General features: G+C 41.0%; 1 protein-coding gene across 1 annotated transcript in view; it reads right to left on the reverse strand.

The window, feature by feature from the left end:
• The window catches only part of LOC123990965 (synaptosomal-associated protein 25-A), a 55335-nt gene that overhangs the window by 17079 nt on the left and 23628 nt on the right, over positions 1-14628 (reverse strand). Inside the window, exons 2-5 of the mRNA XM_046292027.1 lie at positions 6106-6250; positions 4558-4599; positions 2896-2944; positions 510-627 (exon numbers count right to left, since the gene is read on the reverse strand). Of these exons, the coding sequence (XP_046147983.1) occupies positions 510-627; positions 2896-2944; positions 4558-4599; positions 6106-6177 (281 nt within the window). The 5' untranslated portion in view covers positions 6178-6250. The remainder of the gene's footprint in view (positions 1-509; positions 628-2895; positions 2945-4557; positions 4600-6105; positions 6251-14628) is intronic.

Here is a 14628-nt window from a genome sequence, read left to right on the forward strand (position 1 = left end):
TTCCAGGTACCTTATGCAGCTGGTTGAGAGAATGCCAAGAGTGTGCAAAGCTGTCATTAAGGCAAATGGTGGCTACTTTGACAAATCTCAAATATAAAATAAATGTAACACTTTTTTGGTTACTACATAATTCCATGTGTTATTTCATAGTTTTGATGTCTTCACTATTATTCTACAATGTCGAAAATAGTAACAATAAAGAAAAACCCTGGAATGAGTAGGTGTCCAAACTTTTGACTGGTACTGTATGTGTATGTGTGAGTGTGTGTCAAGAGGTCTTACGAGAGGATCAGAGGATTGAGGGGAGGAGTCAGTCTGGTTAGAGCTTGATCAGACTAACGCACTGCTGGCCACTATGATGTCACTTCCACCTTGGTTAATGGCAGGCAGGCAGGCAGGCAGGCAGGCAGGCAGGCAGGCAGGCAGGCAGGCAGGCAGGCAGGCAGGCAGGCAGGCAGGCAGGCAGGCAGGCAGGCAGGCAGGCAGGCAGGCAGGCAGGCATCACCTACTTGTTACATGGGCAGGAGCAAATACCACAGAATTTTCCGAGATCGTTCAAATTCTTTTCTGCATCCTTCATGTCCTTATTGATTTGGTCCATTCCCTCTTCGATGCGCTCCAGTTGCTCTGATGAAACACAAGTAATTCATCCCCCACAGAACGAAGCACGTGAGAAGAAAGGAAAGGAAAGAAAGGAAGGAAGGAAGGAAGGAAGGAAGGAAGGAAGGAAGGAAGGAAGGAAGGAAGGAAGAAAGGAAGGAAGGAAGGAAGGAAGGAAGGAAGGAAGGAAGGAAGGAAGGAAGGAAGGAAGGAAGGAAGGAAGGAAGGAAGGAAGGAAGGAAGGAAGGAAGGAAGGAAGGAAGAAAGGAGGAGAGAAGACAAAGAAGAGAAGACAACAGATTCAGACACTCACTGTGACGAAAGGGGGAAAAAATGGACGCCACCACAAGTGAAGAACCTTTGGGCTCGTTGAGTCAGTACCTACTTGTTACAGGGGCATATGATAAGACCACAGCATTTCCCTAAATCTTTTAAACTTTTCTCAGCCTCCTTCATGTCTTGGTTGATATGGTTCATGCCATCTTCAACACGATCGAGTTGTTCTGGTCAGGACAAAGGGATGACAGCAATGGAATGAATTTGATTGACTATTTGACAGAAAGATATGAGTCATGAGCAGCATTGAGCTGTATACAATATGATATAATCTATATGAGTTTCTATTGCGTGCATGCATCAGTAAACTGGTATAATATGTGATGATGGATCTTCACGCCAGAGAGCACTGTGTACTGAATAAAGTTAAGACTGAGACTGTCAGTTGCATTATATTCTTTAGATTTTCATTTTACAGAAATAAGCCTTTTAGTGTTGAAAAGTACGCAAAACAAAATATTTGTGGTTTATTACTCATTGGCGAGGGGATTTATTATTTTTTAAATCTAAAGATACCATCATCAACGGGTTGCCATGGCTGTAGCATCACGGCAAATCTGAAATCCTACTGATCCTATACTACAGTATCATTTCCCTAGGAGATGAGCTGTTTGTGGGCAGTGTGGACATGGCATGAATATGGGAGCTGGATGGATGTTATTGGTGTGATGTCGTGCAGGGTTGTGGTCAATTCAGTTATCAACACAGGCAATTCATCAGAAAGTGTATCATGAATTAAAATAAACCATCTTTTATTTGAGGATTCTTCAACTTATAAATTGAAAACAAAATGTGTGGGAGGGGATTAATGATACCGGGTAGGCAGGTGGGTGGATGGACAACTCTGATGTTCGGGTTTAGGAGATTGCGTATGAATTAAGTTATTATTATTATTATTACGTGCAGTACGCGTAAGATGAGGTTGGAAAGTAGAGTAGTGTAGGTCAGGAATGCAGTCGAGGCTTAAGCCAATTGATAATGTCCACCTTTGTAAAAATCCCCGGCATGCTTTTATACACACGTACTGTAGAAACAACTAAGTCATGTGACCTTTACTTGAACAGCGGCGACGAAGAGGAACGTCAGATGGAAATAAGGTGATGTTGAACGGGTATTTTTCTTCCGCTCAGTATCAACATAATCAATTTCTTTGCTAGTAGAACATTTGTTCACAAACCCTATATTTTTCATTCCCTTTCTAATTGATTTAATCCTGTGACTGATTCAAGCCTTGTGTACGGCATCAGTCCAGGCTTCTCCACTACGGCACCGTCAATAAGCGGAAGTCAGAGAGCAGCTAAACAGGCTTACAGCCACCTCAGCGACCAGACAGCAGTCTAAATTGGCTTCGTGGAGGCAGCGCTGGACGGATGGACTCCAGAAGGAAGGGATGAGTGGATAGAGGGATGATTGATAGAGGAATGAGCAGATGACTTTGAGAGTGTCATTAAGGTCTTCGGTCAGTGGGGTTTCCCCAAAAAGGAACTGATTACTGTAGTCTCACCAGCCAATCAGAAGACTGGGTTGAGGCTAATGCCTTCTGGCAAGACAATTATGCCCTCTAATCAATCCCTCCAAGCACAACAAACCAGTAGTAATGCCAGGGTTTAGGCCCTGCAATTATTTTCTCTAAATAAAATGTGTTATTGGTCATTATATCAGGTGTAAATCATGTCTATATTCTTTTTTTTTTAATGTGTGCAAAAAAATCTCTGTTCGCTTACATGGGTATCTAAAATATTGCTATTTGAGTGTTTTTGTACCTTCACCCATATATCTGTCTTTTTCAATGCACAAAGCCCTTGAAAATAACTCAAGTTGAAATATAAAGCAGAATCTGTCATTCTAGCTAGCCACTTCAAAGCAGGCACTGTTAAGTTATTCATAGCAAAAAGTCAGATGCAAGGCGGGGCACAAAGTCCTATTGGTTTTCCCTCCCAGAAGACATCCAACACTTACCTCCTTGCTCGTCCAACATAACCAAAGTCCTGATACCAGCATCTTTACTCTACTCCCCGAATAACCGCGGAGAAGAAGGAAGGGGTGAAGGGGAGGAAGGAAGGAAGGAAGGGGAGGAAGGAAGGAAGGAAGGAAGGAAGGGGAGGAAGGAAGGGAGGAAGGGGAGGAAGGAAGGAAGGGGAGGAAGGAAGGGATGAAGGGGAGGAAGGAAGGAAGGGATGAAAAGGAAGGAAACAAGGAGAAAGAGAGAGGTGGGATCAGTAAGGCAGTATACAGAAGCCATGTAGAATGGAGATTAGAGGGCAAGGCAACGTGATAGAAAAACAGGATGCAACCACCAGAGACACCTCACGCTTTAGACGAAGTTAGATCAGGGTCTTGCGATTTGCTCAACAACAACAAATCTCACAATAGGGGTAACATTGTCCGAATATCAACAGCCTGATAATATTAGCATATTCGTATAGGACGAGAGTATCAACGTTTGAGGCGAGCAATAAGCAGCCACTGCAGTGTATAAATATTTGTTACATTTTTTTTGGTCATTGAGTAGATGCTCTTATCCAGAGCAATTAGGGGATTTGAACCAGCAACCTTTTGGTTATTGGGCCAGCAAGCTTAACCACTAGGCTACCTGCCACCCTATAATTTATGCTGTAAATTAGCATTCGGGTTCCCAGAGAAATCCCAAAGTAGTAAATAATGACTCCCAGGGGGTTCTAATCAAACACGATCCCCATACTGCACTGCACTGATCCCTTCAGCTCTGCTCAACACTACCACGTTATGCAAACCATATAGATGGAGATGGATACACCTTGATCCCGTCATTAAGTATTTGGAAATGCAGTTGCTTGTTTGTTTGCATGAAAAATAAAATGTTCTCACTTATTTGTTATGATAGAGAGAGAGAGAGACAACAACTAAAATCAGAATCTGTGCTCCAAACCAGTGTGGTGACACACTCTTATCGCTGAACAATTATCACACATAATCATCTGATTAATCATAGCAGTCTGACAAATGTGTCCCTCTATTCCTCTCTCTCATCCTTTATAGCTCCCTCTCTCATCCTTTATAGCTCCCTCTCTCATCCTTTATAGCTCCCTCTCTCATCCTTTATAGCTCCCTCTCTCATCCTTTATAGCTCCCTCTCTCATCCTTTATAGCTCCTTCTCTCATCCTTTATAGCTCCCTCTCTCATCCTTTATAGCTCCCTCTCTCATCCTTTATAGCTCCCTCTCTCATCCTTTATAGCTCCCTCTCTCATCCTTTATAGCTCCCTCTCTCCTTTTTCTCCTCTTAAGTCTCCCTCTCTCCCTCCAGTATTGACAGGGAGGTGCTGGTATCTTTCTCTCCCTCTCTTCCTCCAGTATTGACAGGGAGGTGCTGGTATCTTTCTCTCCCTCTCTCCCTCCAGTATTGACAGGGAGGTCCTGGTATCTTTCTCTCCCTCTCTTGCTCCAGTATTGACAGGGAGGTGCTGGTATCTTTCTCTTCCTCCAGTATTGACAGGGAAGTGCTGGTATCTTACCCATGTCAATACCATGCACTGTTCTGAGGCAGATACTGTACAGTACACTAAGAGCTGTGACACAGCTTGCATTGTATTCTGGCTTGGCGTTGTGAACACTGTAAGTATGAATGGTGTCTTTCTCTAACCTCTTCCACCAGCTGTAGCATACGACGAGTGCTCTCCAGCGACTGTGGACAGAAAGGAGAAGAAAGTTAGAATGGGAAAGCATGAGAAGACATGACAGATATGAGTGGAGACAGAGATGTAGGTTGACGAAGCTCCATAGACATCACTCCCTATGTTTGGGAAATGGAATTGCCTGGAATTGGGATGTAGACACTGGAATCAATAACCAATACAATCAACATAGCACTACAATCAACATGATGATCATTTGGAAAGCTAATGAATTATCTGTCATTTCATACATTGATACATACATTGATAAGAAAATGTCAATATAATGTGCATCAGTAGGTTGAATGGCGAAAAGAGAACTCTGATGTAACTACCTGCAAAAGGGAGTCAGTCAGTTATAATATATGTTTTCTTTAGAGGCGCAGAAACCATCACAACTATACTATGGAATCAATACATTTCAAGATGTGGAAGTATTAAATAACTTGTACTGTAAATGTATTTGAATTGAAATAAGATTTTTTTTTAAACAGTGCTTCTAATTTTTTGTATCATTCAAAGCGATATAAACCCTGTTTTTAAATAACTGCATAAAGTCTGCTTTGATAGATTAGGATCCCAGACCCCTTCTCAACCTCTACAATTGATGGCCAGCTAGCGAACAAACTATTTTGAATACTTCTCAGAAAACCAAATATTTGAAGGTAATTGAATATATGCAAGTTATAAAATAATATATATATTTACTTGATGGATGCCAAATACTTGATGAAGAGCCTAAAACTACAACAGTTAGTTGAATTAGTCTAAATATATGATCATAAGCACATGGTTTGGAGGGCTCTTAGATATGAATAATAATATAGCCTATAGCCTAGAATTAATTACATGAGGGACATGGAATCAATTCAACATTGGAGTAGACCACTTTTACAGCTTCAAAATAATTAACTAATCATAGTTACAACTATAATTATCCTAGGTCTGGCACACACATGAACTAACACTTATCACGCACGCACGCACGCACGCACACACATACACATCACACACACCACTATTATGTAAGAACGGAACCAGGTGGACTCTCCCTCCACCTGACACACAGACCCTGGCATTGCACAGTCGGAGCCAGGAGCTGTAAGCCCAAGGCTTGGGGCCATCAGCATGTTACAGTACCCTCCCTGTGCATCTGCCCTGCTTGTCCTCTACAGGAGCTGGTTGCTGCTGACAGGAGGAAGTCATGTAGTGGGGCTAGATTGTGATACAATGTGTGATACTGTCAAATGTATTCGGGGAAAAAAACCAAGAAGGATTTGACTGGATCTGTTTAAGTTGATTTTATGTCAAGAGGTTATGTCACATTTCCTCAATTCTACAGCTAAAACATACAGATGTTTTAATTCTATAGCTAAAGCATACAGATGGTTTTGAAGTGTAGTTGCATATGCCTACATTTGGATGATTTTCTGTGCAGGCTTGAGTGTCTCTCAGGTGTCTAAAAATCGGTTGGAAATGTGGTATACAGTAGCATGGGTTGGAGCTGTGCTGCTCACCTCATCTCCAAGCTGGTCGGCGCGTTGCTGCATATCCGACAGCTCGTTACGCATGTCCAAGTCTTCAGCCATGGCTGCTGGCTGTGCGTGGTGGAGCTGGTCTCCAACGGGGAAGAGTAGGTTCTAATGGATGGCCGGGGATAGGCTAGAGGTGGATAGGAGATACAAAACAACAACCATTAGCATGCTAAGCTAAATAATATCCTTTAGCACAATACGCTTAGCAACAGTCTTTAGCACTGTAAGCTAAACAATAGTCTTTAGCCTGCTAAGCTAACCGACATAACGTAGCATGCTAAGCTAAGCAACTACTTTTAGCATGCTAAGCTAAGCCAAATAAGTATGTTCCCAAAGCTAAGGCTACGTTTCAATGTCCATACTAGAATATCACAGAATACATGTTTAAAACACTTGAGTGTACAAAAAAATAAGGAACAACTTCCTAATATGAGTTGCACCCCCTTTTGCCCTTAGAACAGCCTCAATTCATTTGGGCATGGACTCTACAAGGCGTCGAAAGCGTTCCACATGTATGCTGGCCTGTGTTGACTCCAATGCTTCCCACAGTTGTATCAAGTTGACTGGATGTCCTTTGGGTGGTGGACCATTCTTGATAATACACATGGGAAACTGTTGAGCGTTAAAAAAAAAAACAAACAGCTGCATTGCAGTTCTTGACACACTCAACCCAGGGCACCTGGCACCTACTACCATACCCCGTTCAAAGGCACTTAAATATTTTGTCTTGCCCATTCACCCACTGAATGGCACACATACACAGTCCATGTCTCAATTGTCTCAAGGCTTAAAAATCCTTCTTCAACCTGTCTCTTCCCCTTCATCTACACTGATTGAAGTGGATTTAATAAGGGATCATAGCTTTCACCTGGATTCATCTGGTCAGTCTATGTCATGAAAAAACCTAATGTTTTGTTCATTCAGTTTTGTGCTTCAGTGCACTGTTAGTGTGGATATATCAGTCTTTTTGGGAAGGGTGCTACATCATGGATTTTTATGAGATGTGTTTTTGCCCAATGTCACAGTAATTTAATTTAATTTGAATCGGTTAAGAGATTTTATCAAGGTTTAACATGAATGATTAAATAATTCTACTCAGAAACTTAACCATTAGGGATTAGAGGTTATGTAGCATGGATAAGGGGTAATTGGAAATGAAAACCATTGTGGAAGAAGGAATGTATGTGTGTGTCTAAAGTAAGCAAAGAGAATCATTAACCTATGTTTGAACCGACTAAGCTATAACTCTGTGGCGATAAAATAAGACAGCGCGAGCCCCTCCCGGTTTTCCTGATCTGGAACTGTCTGCTAAGTGGTAATGGACTATGGTGAGACTTCAGGAGTTCATCCAGGTATAGTGTGTCAGGTATGTGCGCTAGTGAGTTGGAATGAACTTTTGAACCTGAGAGGAGGAGAGACATTTTAAAACCTATGACGTCATATGTGATATATAAGCTGTTGTACATGGTTCTATGAGCAGCGCTCTCGAGAATAAATGCTATTGGCTATTTTTGGTAGACTGGTCTCTGTCTATTTTATGCAAATAAGGATCTTACAAATTCTTAGAAACAGACAGAGTGATTTTAATTGAATTGAACACACATAGGAATTGTTAAATTATTTTGACAGAATCTACCCAGTTTCTCCCCCCCCCCCAAAACAAATATTTTTGTTTGATCTCATAAGCATTATTTTCTTGGATCTCAAGTGAATAAACGGCAGTCTCTTTCCAGCTGCAGTTAGAACCCAGTATAATAGAGGATGAGTGACTACAACAGTGTTTGTTCCACTCAATGAAAGGGAAGCAGAGCCATTGATGTTTGTAGAAGCATGGCAGTCTTAGAGAGTCGTGTTGATGGAATAGTGTGGATTAGCTAGCTAGCACACCAGACGTAAATGTTCTGCTGCAAGCCCGTGCTGTGTTCTCCTGTAGACAAGCGTCATGAGAGTTTCAATCACACACCAGACAGGGGTTTGATCCTTCCTCTGCAGCAACGACCCACACTCACTAAGGGAATGACGACATTAATTGATTAACTTGCTTGAGCTCAGTTGGTAGAGCATGGCTCCTGAAACGCCAGAATAGTGAGTTTGATTCCCGGCACCAACAATAGGTTAAAAATGTTTGAATACATGACTGTTAGTCACTTTGGATAAAAGTCTGTAAAATTGCATATACTATCATAATAATACAAAAGAAGTGCAATCATAATGGTATAATGCTGGCTTGCGTCTGTGGGATGCAGGGTGGGATGCAGGGTGGTCCCTGGATGAGGGACCAGATGGTGTTGGAGGGCCAGCTGGGGGCACTCTTCCCTCTGGTCTCATGAGATCCCAGGGCATTGAAGGGGACATTGCCCTGTGACGCATGCCAAAATCTTTGTAAACCTCAAATACACTACAATTTTAAAATGTCCTGCATTGCAGGAAAGCTCTCCCGCTACACGGTGATCAAATTAAGATCATACATCTGTAGCTGATGTGTGGTGAGCTTTCTGGTACAAAATGGTCGGCGTGCATCACACAGGTGGGTGCCAGACATTGGCGGTGGATGATGTGAGTTTCCCCCTACTTTGTAAAGCACTATATACTGTAAATCCAATCAAGTATGCCACAACATATACAAGGTAGGTACTTAATTTGAAACAGTTTGCTCCAGCAGGAAAATAATCCTGGACCAACAGGACATTTTTCATAAGGGAAAATCTAGTCTGAAACTTCAAAGGGAAATTCACAAAATTCAGAAACCTTTTTAAAGGTCGAATGAAGCAATTTTGATCTCAATATCAAATAATTTATGGGTAGCAATTAAATACCTTTACTGTGATTGTTGGTCAAAAATCATTTTAAAAAAGCATTCTTAGCAAAAAGCAATTTCTCAAGGAAAGATGTTACTAGGACTGTCTGGGAGTGGTCTGAGTGTGGAGGGGAAAACAGAAAACTAGCTGGTATTGGCAGAGAGGCTTGGAACTCTCTTGGTCTATTAGCTAATTCACACCCTGGTGATGTCACCAGGCAGTCCAAAATTTCATCTGACCAAAACAGGCTAAAATTTCCAGCAGTCTTTTTTAAAACAGCTCTTACACTAAATGGGCATTACTATAATTTGTACTATTTAAAAGTATTATTCCAAACTCATAGGGTGGAAATATATATATAAAACTCAGGTTTTTGACATCACTGTCACACACAAGTTTTACATTTCATGAATTGTAGAAAAGTTATCCTGCAACAGGGTGATCAAATTAAGATCCTACGTCTGTACCCTTCACAGGTTCCGTTGATTTCTATAATATATAATCTCCTCAAGGGTAACCTAACAACATTAAAATATTCAATGTTAAAGTTATGTGTATTACTGTGCAATATTGTGTGCCAGAGAGTGTATCATTGTTTGTGACTAAGGAGTGAGAAGGACATCCACAGATGTAGGATTTTAATTTGAGACAGTTTGCAACAGCAGGAAAATAATTCTACAGCAACAGGAAATGTGAATTATTATGTGGATTATAATTAATTGACATTTTGTAGGAGTTGATACATTTTCCATTAAGGAAAATCAAGTCTTCCATTTTGAAGTGGAAATGACAATCTTTAGAAGCCTTTTTAAAATTCAAATACACTGCTGTACAGAACTACTTTCTTATGTCAATCTCACTGGCACCTACATTTAAAAAAGTGTTGATAAGGGACAGAATGCGTCAAACTATCATATAGTTGCCATACACTCTTACGGAATTTCCACTTAGGTGAGGATATTATAAATTTTATCAAAGCCAACTGGATGATAACTTTACATTTTCCTACATAACATACAGTGCCAGTCAAAAGTTTGGACATACCGACTCATTCAAAGGATTTTCTTTACTTTTACTATTTTCTACTTTGTAAAATAATAGTGAAGAAATCAAAACTCTGAAAAAACACATATGTAATAACCAGAAAAGTGTTAAACAAATTGTTAAACAGAGTCTTCAAAGTAGCCACCCTTTGCCTTGATGACAGCTTTGCACACTCTTGGAATTCTCTCAACCAGCTTCATGAGGTAGTCACCTGGAATGCATTTCAATTAACAGTTGTGCCTTGTTGAAAGTTAATTTGTGGAATTTCTTTCCTTAGTGCATTTGAGCCAATCAGTTCTGTTGTGACAAGGTAGGGTTGATATACAAGATATCCCTATTTGGTAAAAGACCAAGTCCATATTATGTCAAGAACAGTTCAAATAAGCAAAGAGAAACAACAGTCCATCATTACTTTAAGACATGAAGGTCAGTCAAAATTTCAAGAAATTGTAAAGTTTTTTCAAGTGCAGATGAAAAAAACATCAAGCACAATGATGAAGCTGGCTCTCATGAGGACTGCCACAGGAAAGGAAGACCCAGAGTTGCCTCTGCAGTGGATACGTTCATTAGAGTTAACTGCACCTCAGATTGCAGCCCGTTCAGAGGGGTGCGTGAATCAGGCCTTCTTGGTCAAATTGCTGCAAAGAAACCACTACTAAAGGACACCAATAATAATAAGAGACTTGCTTGGACCAAGAAACACAAGCAATGGACATTAGACCGGTGGAAATCTGTCCTTTGGTCTGACGAGTCCAAATTGGAGATTTTTGGTTCCAACTGCCGTGTCTTTGTGAGACGCAGAGTAGGTGAACAGATCATCTCAGCATGTGTTGTTCCCACTGTGAAGCATGGAGGAGGAGGTATAATGGTGTGGGGGTGCTTTGCTAGTGAAACTCTACCATTGAAATTCTGCAGCGATACGCCATCCCATCTGGTTTGCGCTTAGTGGGACTATAATTTATTTTTCAATAGGACAAGGACCCAACACACCTCCAGGCTGTGTAAAGGCTATTTGGCCATGAAGGAGAGTGCTGCATCAAATGACCCGGCCTCCACAATCACCCAACTTCAACCCAATTGAGATGGTTTGGGATGAGTTGGACTGCAGAGTGAAGGAAAAGCAGCCAACAACTGCTCAGCATATGTGGGAACTCTTTCAAGACTGTTGGAAAAGCATTCCTCATGAAGCTGGTTGAGAGACTACCAAGAGTGTACAAAGCTGTCATCAAGGCAAAGGGTGGCTACTTTGAAGAATATCAAATATCAAATATTTTTTGATTTGTTTAACACTCTTTTGGTTACTACATGATTCCGTGTGTTATTTCTTAGTTTTGATGTCTTCACTATTATTCTACAATGTAGAAAATAGTACAAATAAAGAAAAACCATTGAATGAGTAGGTGTGTCCAAACTTTTGACAGGTACTGTAAATAAAACTTTGCTGGGGGTGGGGGCCAAAAAAAATCTCAACTCATCATGGTCTGCGTACCCACATGTGCATTCCCCCCCACCACATTGCGAGCAAAACATGTTAGCAGCCCCCCTCTTGAATGCAGGCCGCCGGTTGCCCATCCCTGGTCTTGTGGATGCCCAATGGTAGTTTCATCTTGCTGTGATGTTCTCACATTGATTTTTTAGCTCTCAACAGGAAAAAATACAAAATCATTTCATAGAATTTAAACAAGACTAATTTCCCTTGGTCACAGATGGATGAAATCACTTTGTGTTTTAAGTTGAAGTTGTAATGAGTCTGCACACATTTAAAGGTGTCTCTGTGTGTCTCTGTGCTGTCTCAGGTGAATGAGGACCCGCGTGAGTCTTTAATCCAGTAAAGTCTCTGTTGTCAATTATATGAAATAATGCCAATATTGTACTGTCAGTAAGTATGATCATATTATTTTACAGTTATAAGAATGGTGAAATCTTATAGTAGGTAATTTATAATCGGATTGCTACTATATTCAGAAAGCATTTCAGTCCTTTCAAGCCCTATTGCCTCACTGTTGTTGAAAAGGGAAAAAAAATCTAATATGATTTTTCATATTTCAATCATATTTGCGCTATGTACTTGAGTTTGTGTCCTCAAAAGTGAGAAGACCTAAGCAATTAATTTTTTTTAATGACCGGAAAGGTGAGTTCTAGACCTTTCTAAGACTATGCAACATTACCAGTTATTGTTTATGGCAATCTCATGGAAAGGAATTACGTTTGGGCATGTCTATTTAGGCGAAAATCTGAACTTTGTCCTACCATAAATAGATGGAAGTATAATTTTTACATTTACATTTAAGTCATTTAGCAGACGCTCTTATCCAGAGCGACTTACAAATTGGTGCATTCACCTTATGACACAGTGGAACAGCCACTTTACAATAGTGCATCTAAATATTTTAAGGGGGGAGGGGGTGAGAAGATTACTTTATCCTACTAAGTATTCCAGGTGGGGTTTCAGGTGTCTCCGGAAGGTGGTGATTGCATGAGGGAGTTTTTCTACAGTTTTAATAATCTAAGCAGGAATCAACTGAGACATTTTAGATAACACAAGTTAAGCATGTTTCTACAAAATCAAAATCTATACTACAAAATCAACACAATCAATGTGTGAGGGGGAATGGTCCACATACATCTCCGCTGACAGATACACAGGTTGGTTTATGTTACTCTCAGATCCAGCAGAGAGAGAATGTGTTTCTGTCATGTTAACCAGATCAGACACATTTATTGAGTGGCCTAGCTAACTTACTATGATTTACTCACTTCTGCTGCACTTTGACAGCTGCCAGACATCTGCCTCATCCTCTACCTCCGTCCCCTTTCCAAATTCATACACTATCTTCTCTTCAAACCCAAACTATACCGCCTCATTACCTCCTCCTCCACTACCCCCCTCTCCAAACCCATCTACTACCTCACTCTTTCTCTCCAAATCCAAAATAAATCAAATTGTATTAGTCACATGCACCGAATACAACAGTTGAATGCTTACCTACAAGCCCCTAACCACCTATGCAGTTAAAAAAATATGAATAAGAATAAGAAATAAAAGGAACAAGTAATTAAAGAGCAGTAAAATAACAATAGCGAGACCATATACAGGGGGTACCGGTACAGAGTCAATGTGTGAGGACACCGGTTAGTCAGGGTAATTGAGGTAATATGTACATGTAGGTAGAGTTATTAAAGTGCCTATGCATAGATAATAACAGAGAGAAGCAGAACCGTAAAAGAGAGGGTGGGGGGGCAATGCAAGTAATCTGGGTAGTGTAAAGGTAGCTGGTGTAGAGAGTCAGGCGCAGGACTGCAGATATGAGTAATCAACGTACTTTACTCAAAAAATACAATAATACAAGGCAACATAGCGAGCCAAATCTTTTCAATCTCCTGAGGGGGAATAGGTTTTGTTGTGCCCTCTTCTATACTGTCTTGGTGTGCTTGGACAATGTTAATTTGTTGATGATGTGGACACCAAGGAACTTGAAATCGCTCAACCTGCTACACTACAGCCCCGTCGATGAGGATGGGGGGCGTGCTTGGTCCTCCTTTTCCTGTAGTCCACAATAATGTCCTGTCTTGATCACGTTGAGGGAGTGGTTCTTGTCCTGACACCACACGGCCAGGCGACTGACCTCCCCCCTATAGGCTGTCTCGGCGTTGTCGGTGATCACTGTTGTGTCATCGGCAAAATACTGTTGATTGTTTCATTTGGGATTGGTAGGCAAGTCCAACTACCTGCAGAGGAAATGTAACAACAACAACAACAACAACACCTTGACAATGTCTGTTGAGATGCTTTCGACTTTCATCCTTTCATTCATTACTAACACATGTTCAATTCTCCACCACTTCTGCATGCAAGCCACTGCTAGGTCTATCTTACTATTTGTCCTGATACCAGTTAACACACTCTCTTCCACAAACACACACGCAGACACACACACACACACACACACACACACACACACACACACACACACACACACACACACACACACACACACACACACACACACACACACACACACACACACACACACACACACACACACACAATCTTGAGTGAGCTTTGCTGACTATCATAATTTAATCATTTTCTTTATGGCAGCAGAAAATGTTGTTAAACTTTTTATATGACAGCTATTACATTTCCCAAGGTAAATAACACTTTGTACGCCTCCAGTTGAGTAGAGACTTTTGAGGAATGATTGCGATTTTCAAAAGCAGTTCATCAGTTAATGCCTGCATTAACTTGAACGTTTCCACATTTCTAAACTTAATTGCCAATGATACTGCTAATGGCGCCAGAGGGGATGGCTGCCGTTTTATGGGCTCTTAACCAACCGTGCTATTTTTATATTTTTTGCATTGTTTGTAACTTATTTTGTACACAGTGTTGCTGCTACAGTCTCTTATGACCGAAAAGAGCTTCTGGACATCAGAACAGAGATTACTCACCTTGAACAGGACAAATCATTTTTCTTTAATGAGCCGGACGAGAGGGATTACTCCAGACACCCAACAAGGCCCTCATCCCTGTCATTTGCAGGAGAAAAAGACGGAGAAGGAGATCGGGGTGCCTTGAAAGGATCCGGCGACGAGTGGCTAATCTGCCTTTGCCATCTGTACTATTGGCCAACGTACAATCGCTGGATAATAAAGTGGACAA

This window comes from Oncorhynchus gorbuscha, linkage group LG12, assembly GCF_021184085.1.
Source record: "Oncorhynchus gorbuscha isolate QuinsamMale2020 ecotype Even-year linkage group LG12, OgorEven_v1.0, whole genome shotgun sequence".
Lineage (NCBI taxonomy): Eukaryota > Metazoa > Chordata > Actinopteri > Salmoniformes > Salmonidae > Oncorhynchus > Oncorhynchus gorbuscha.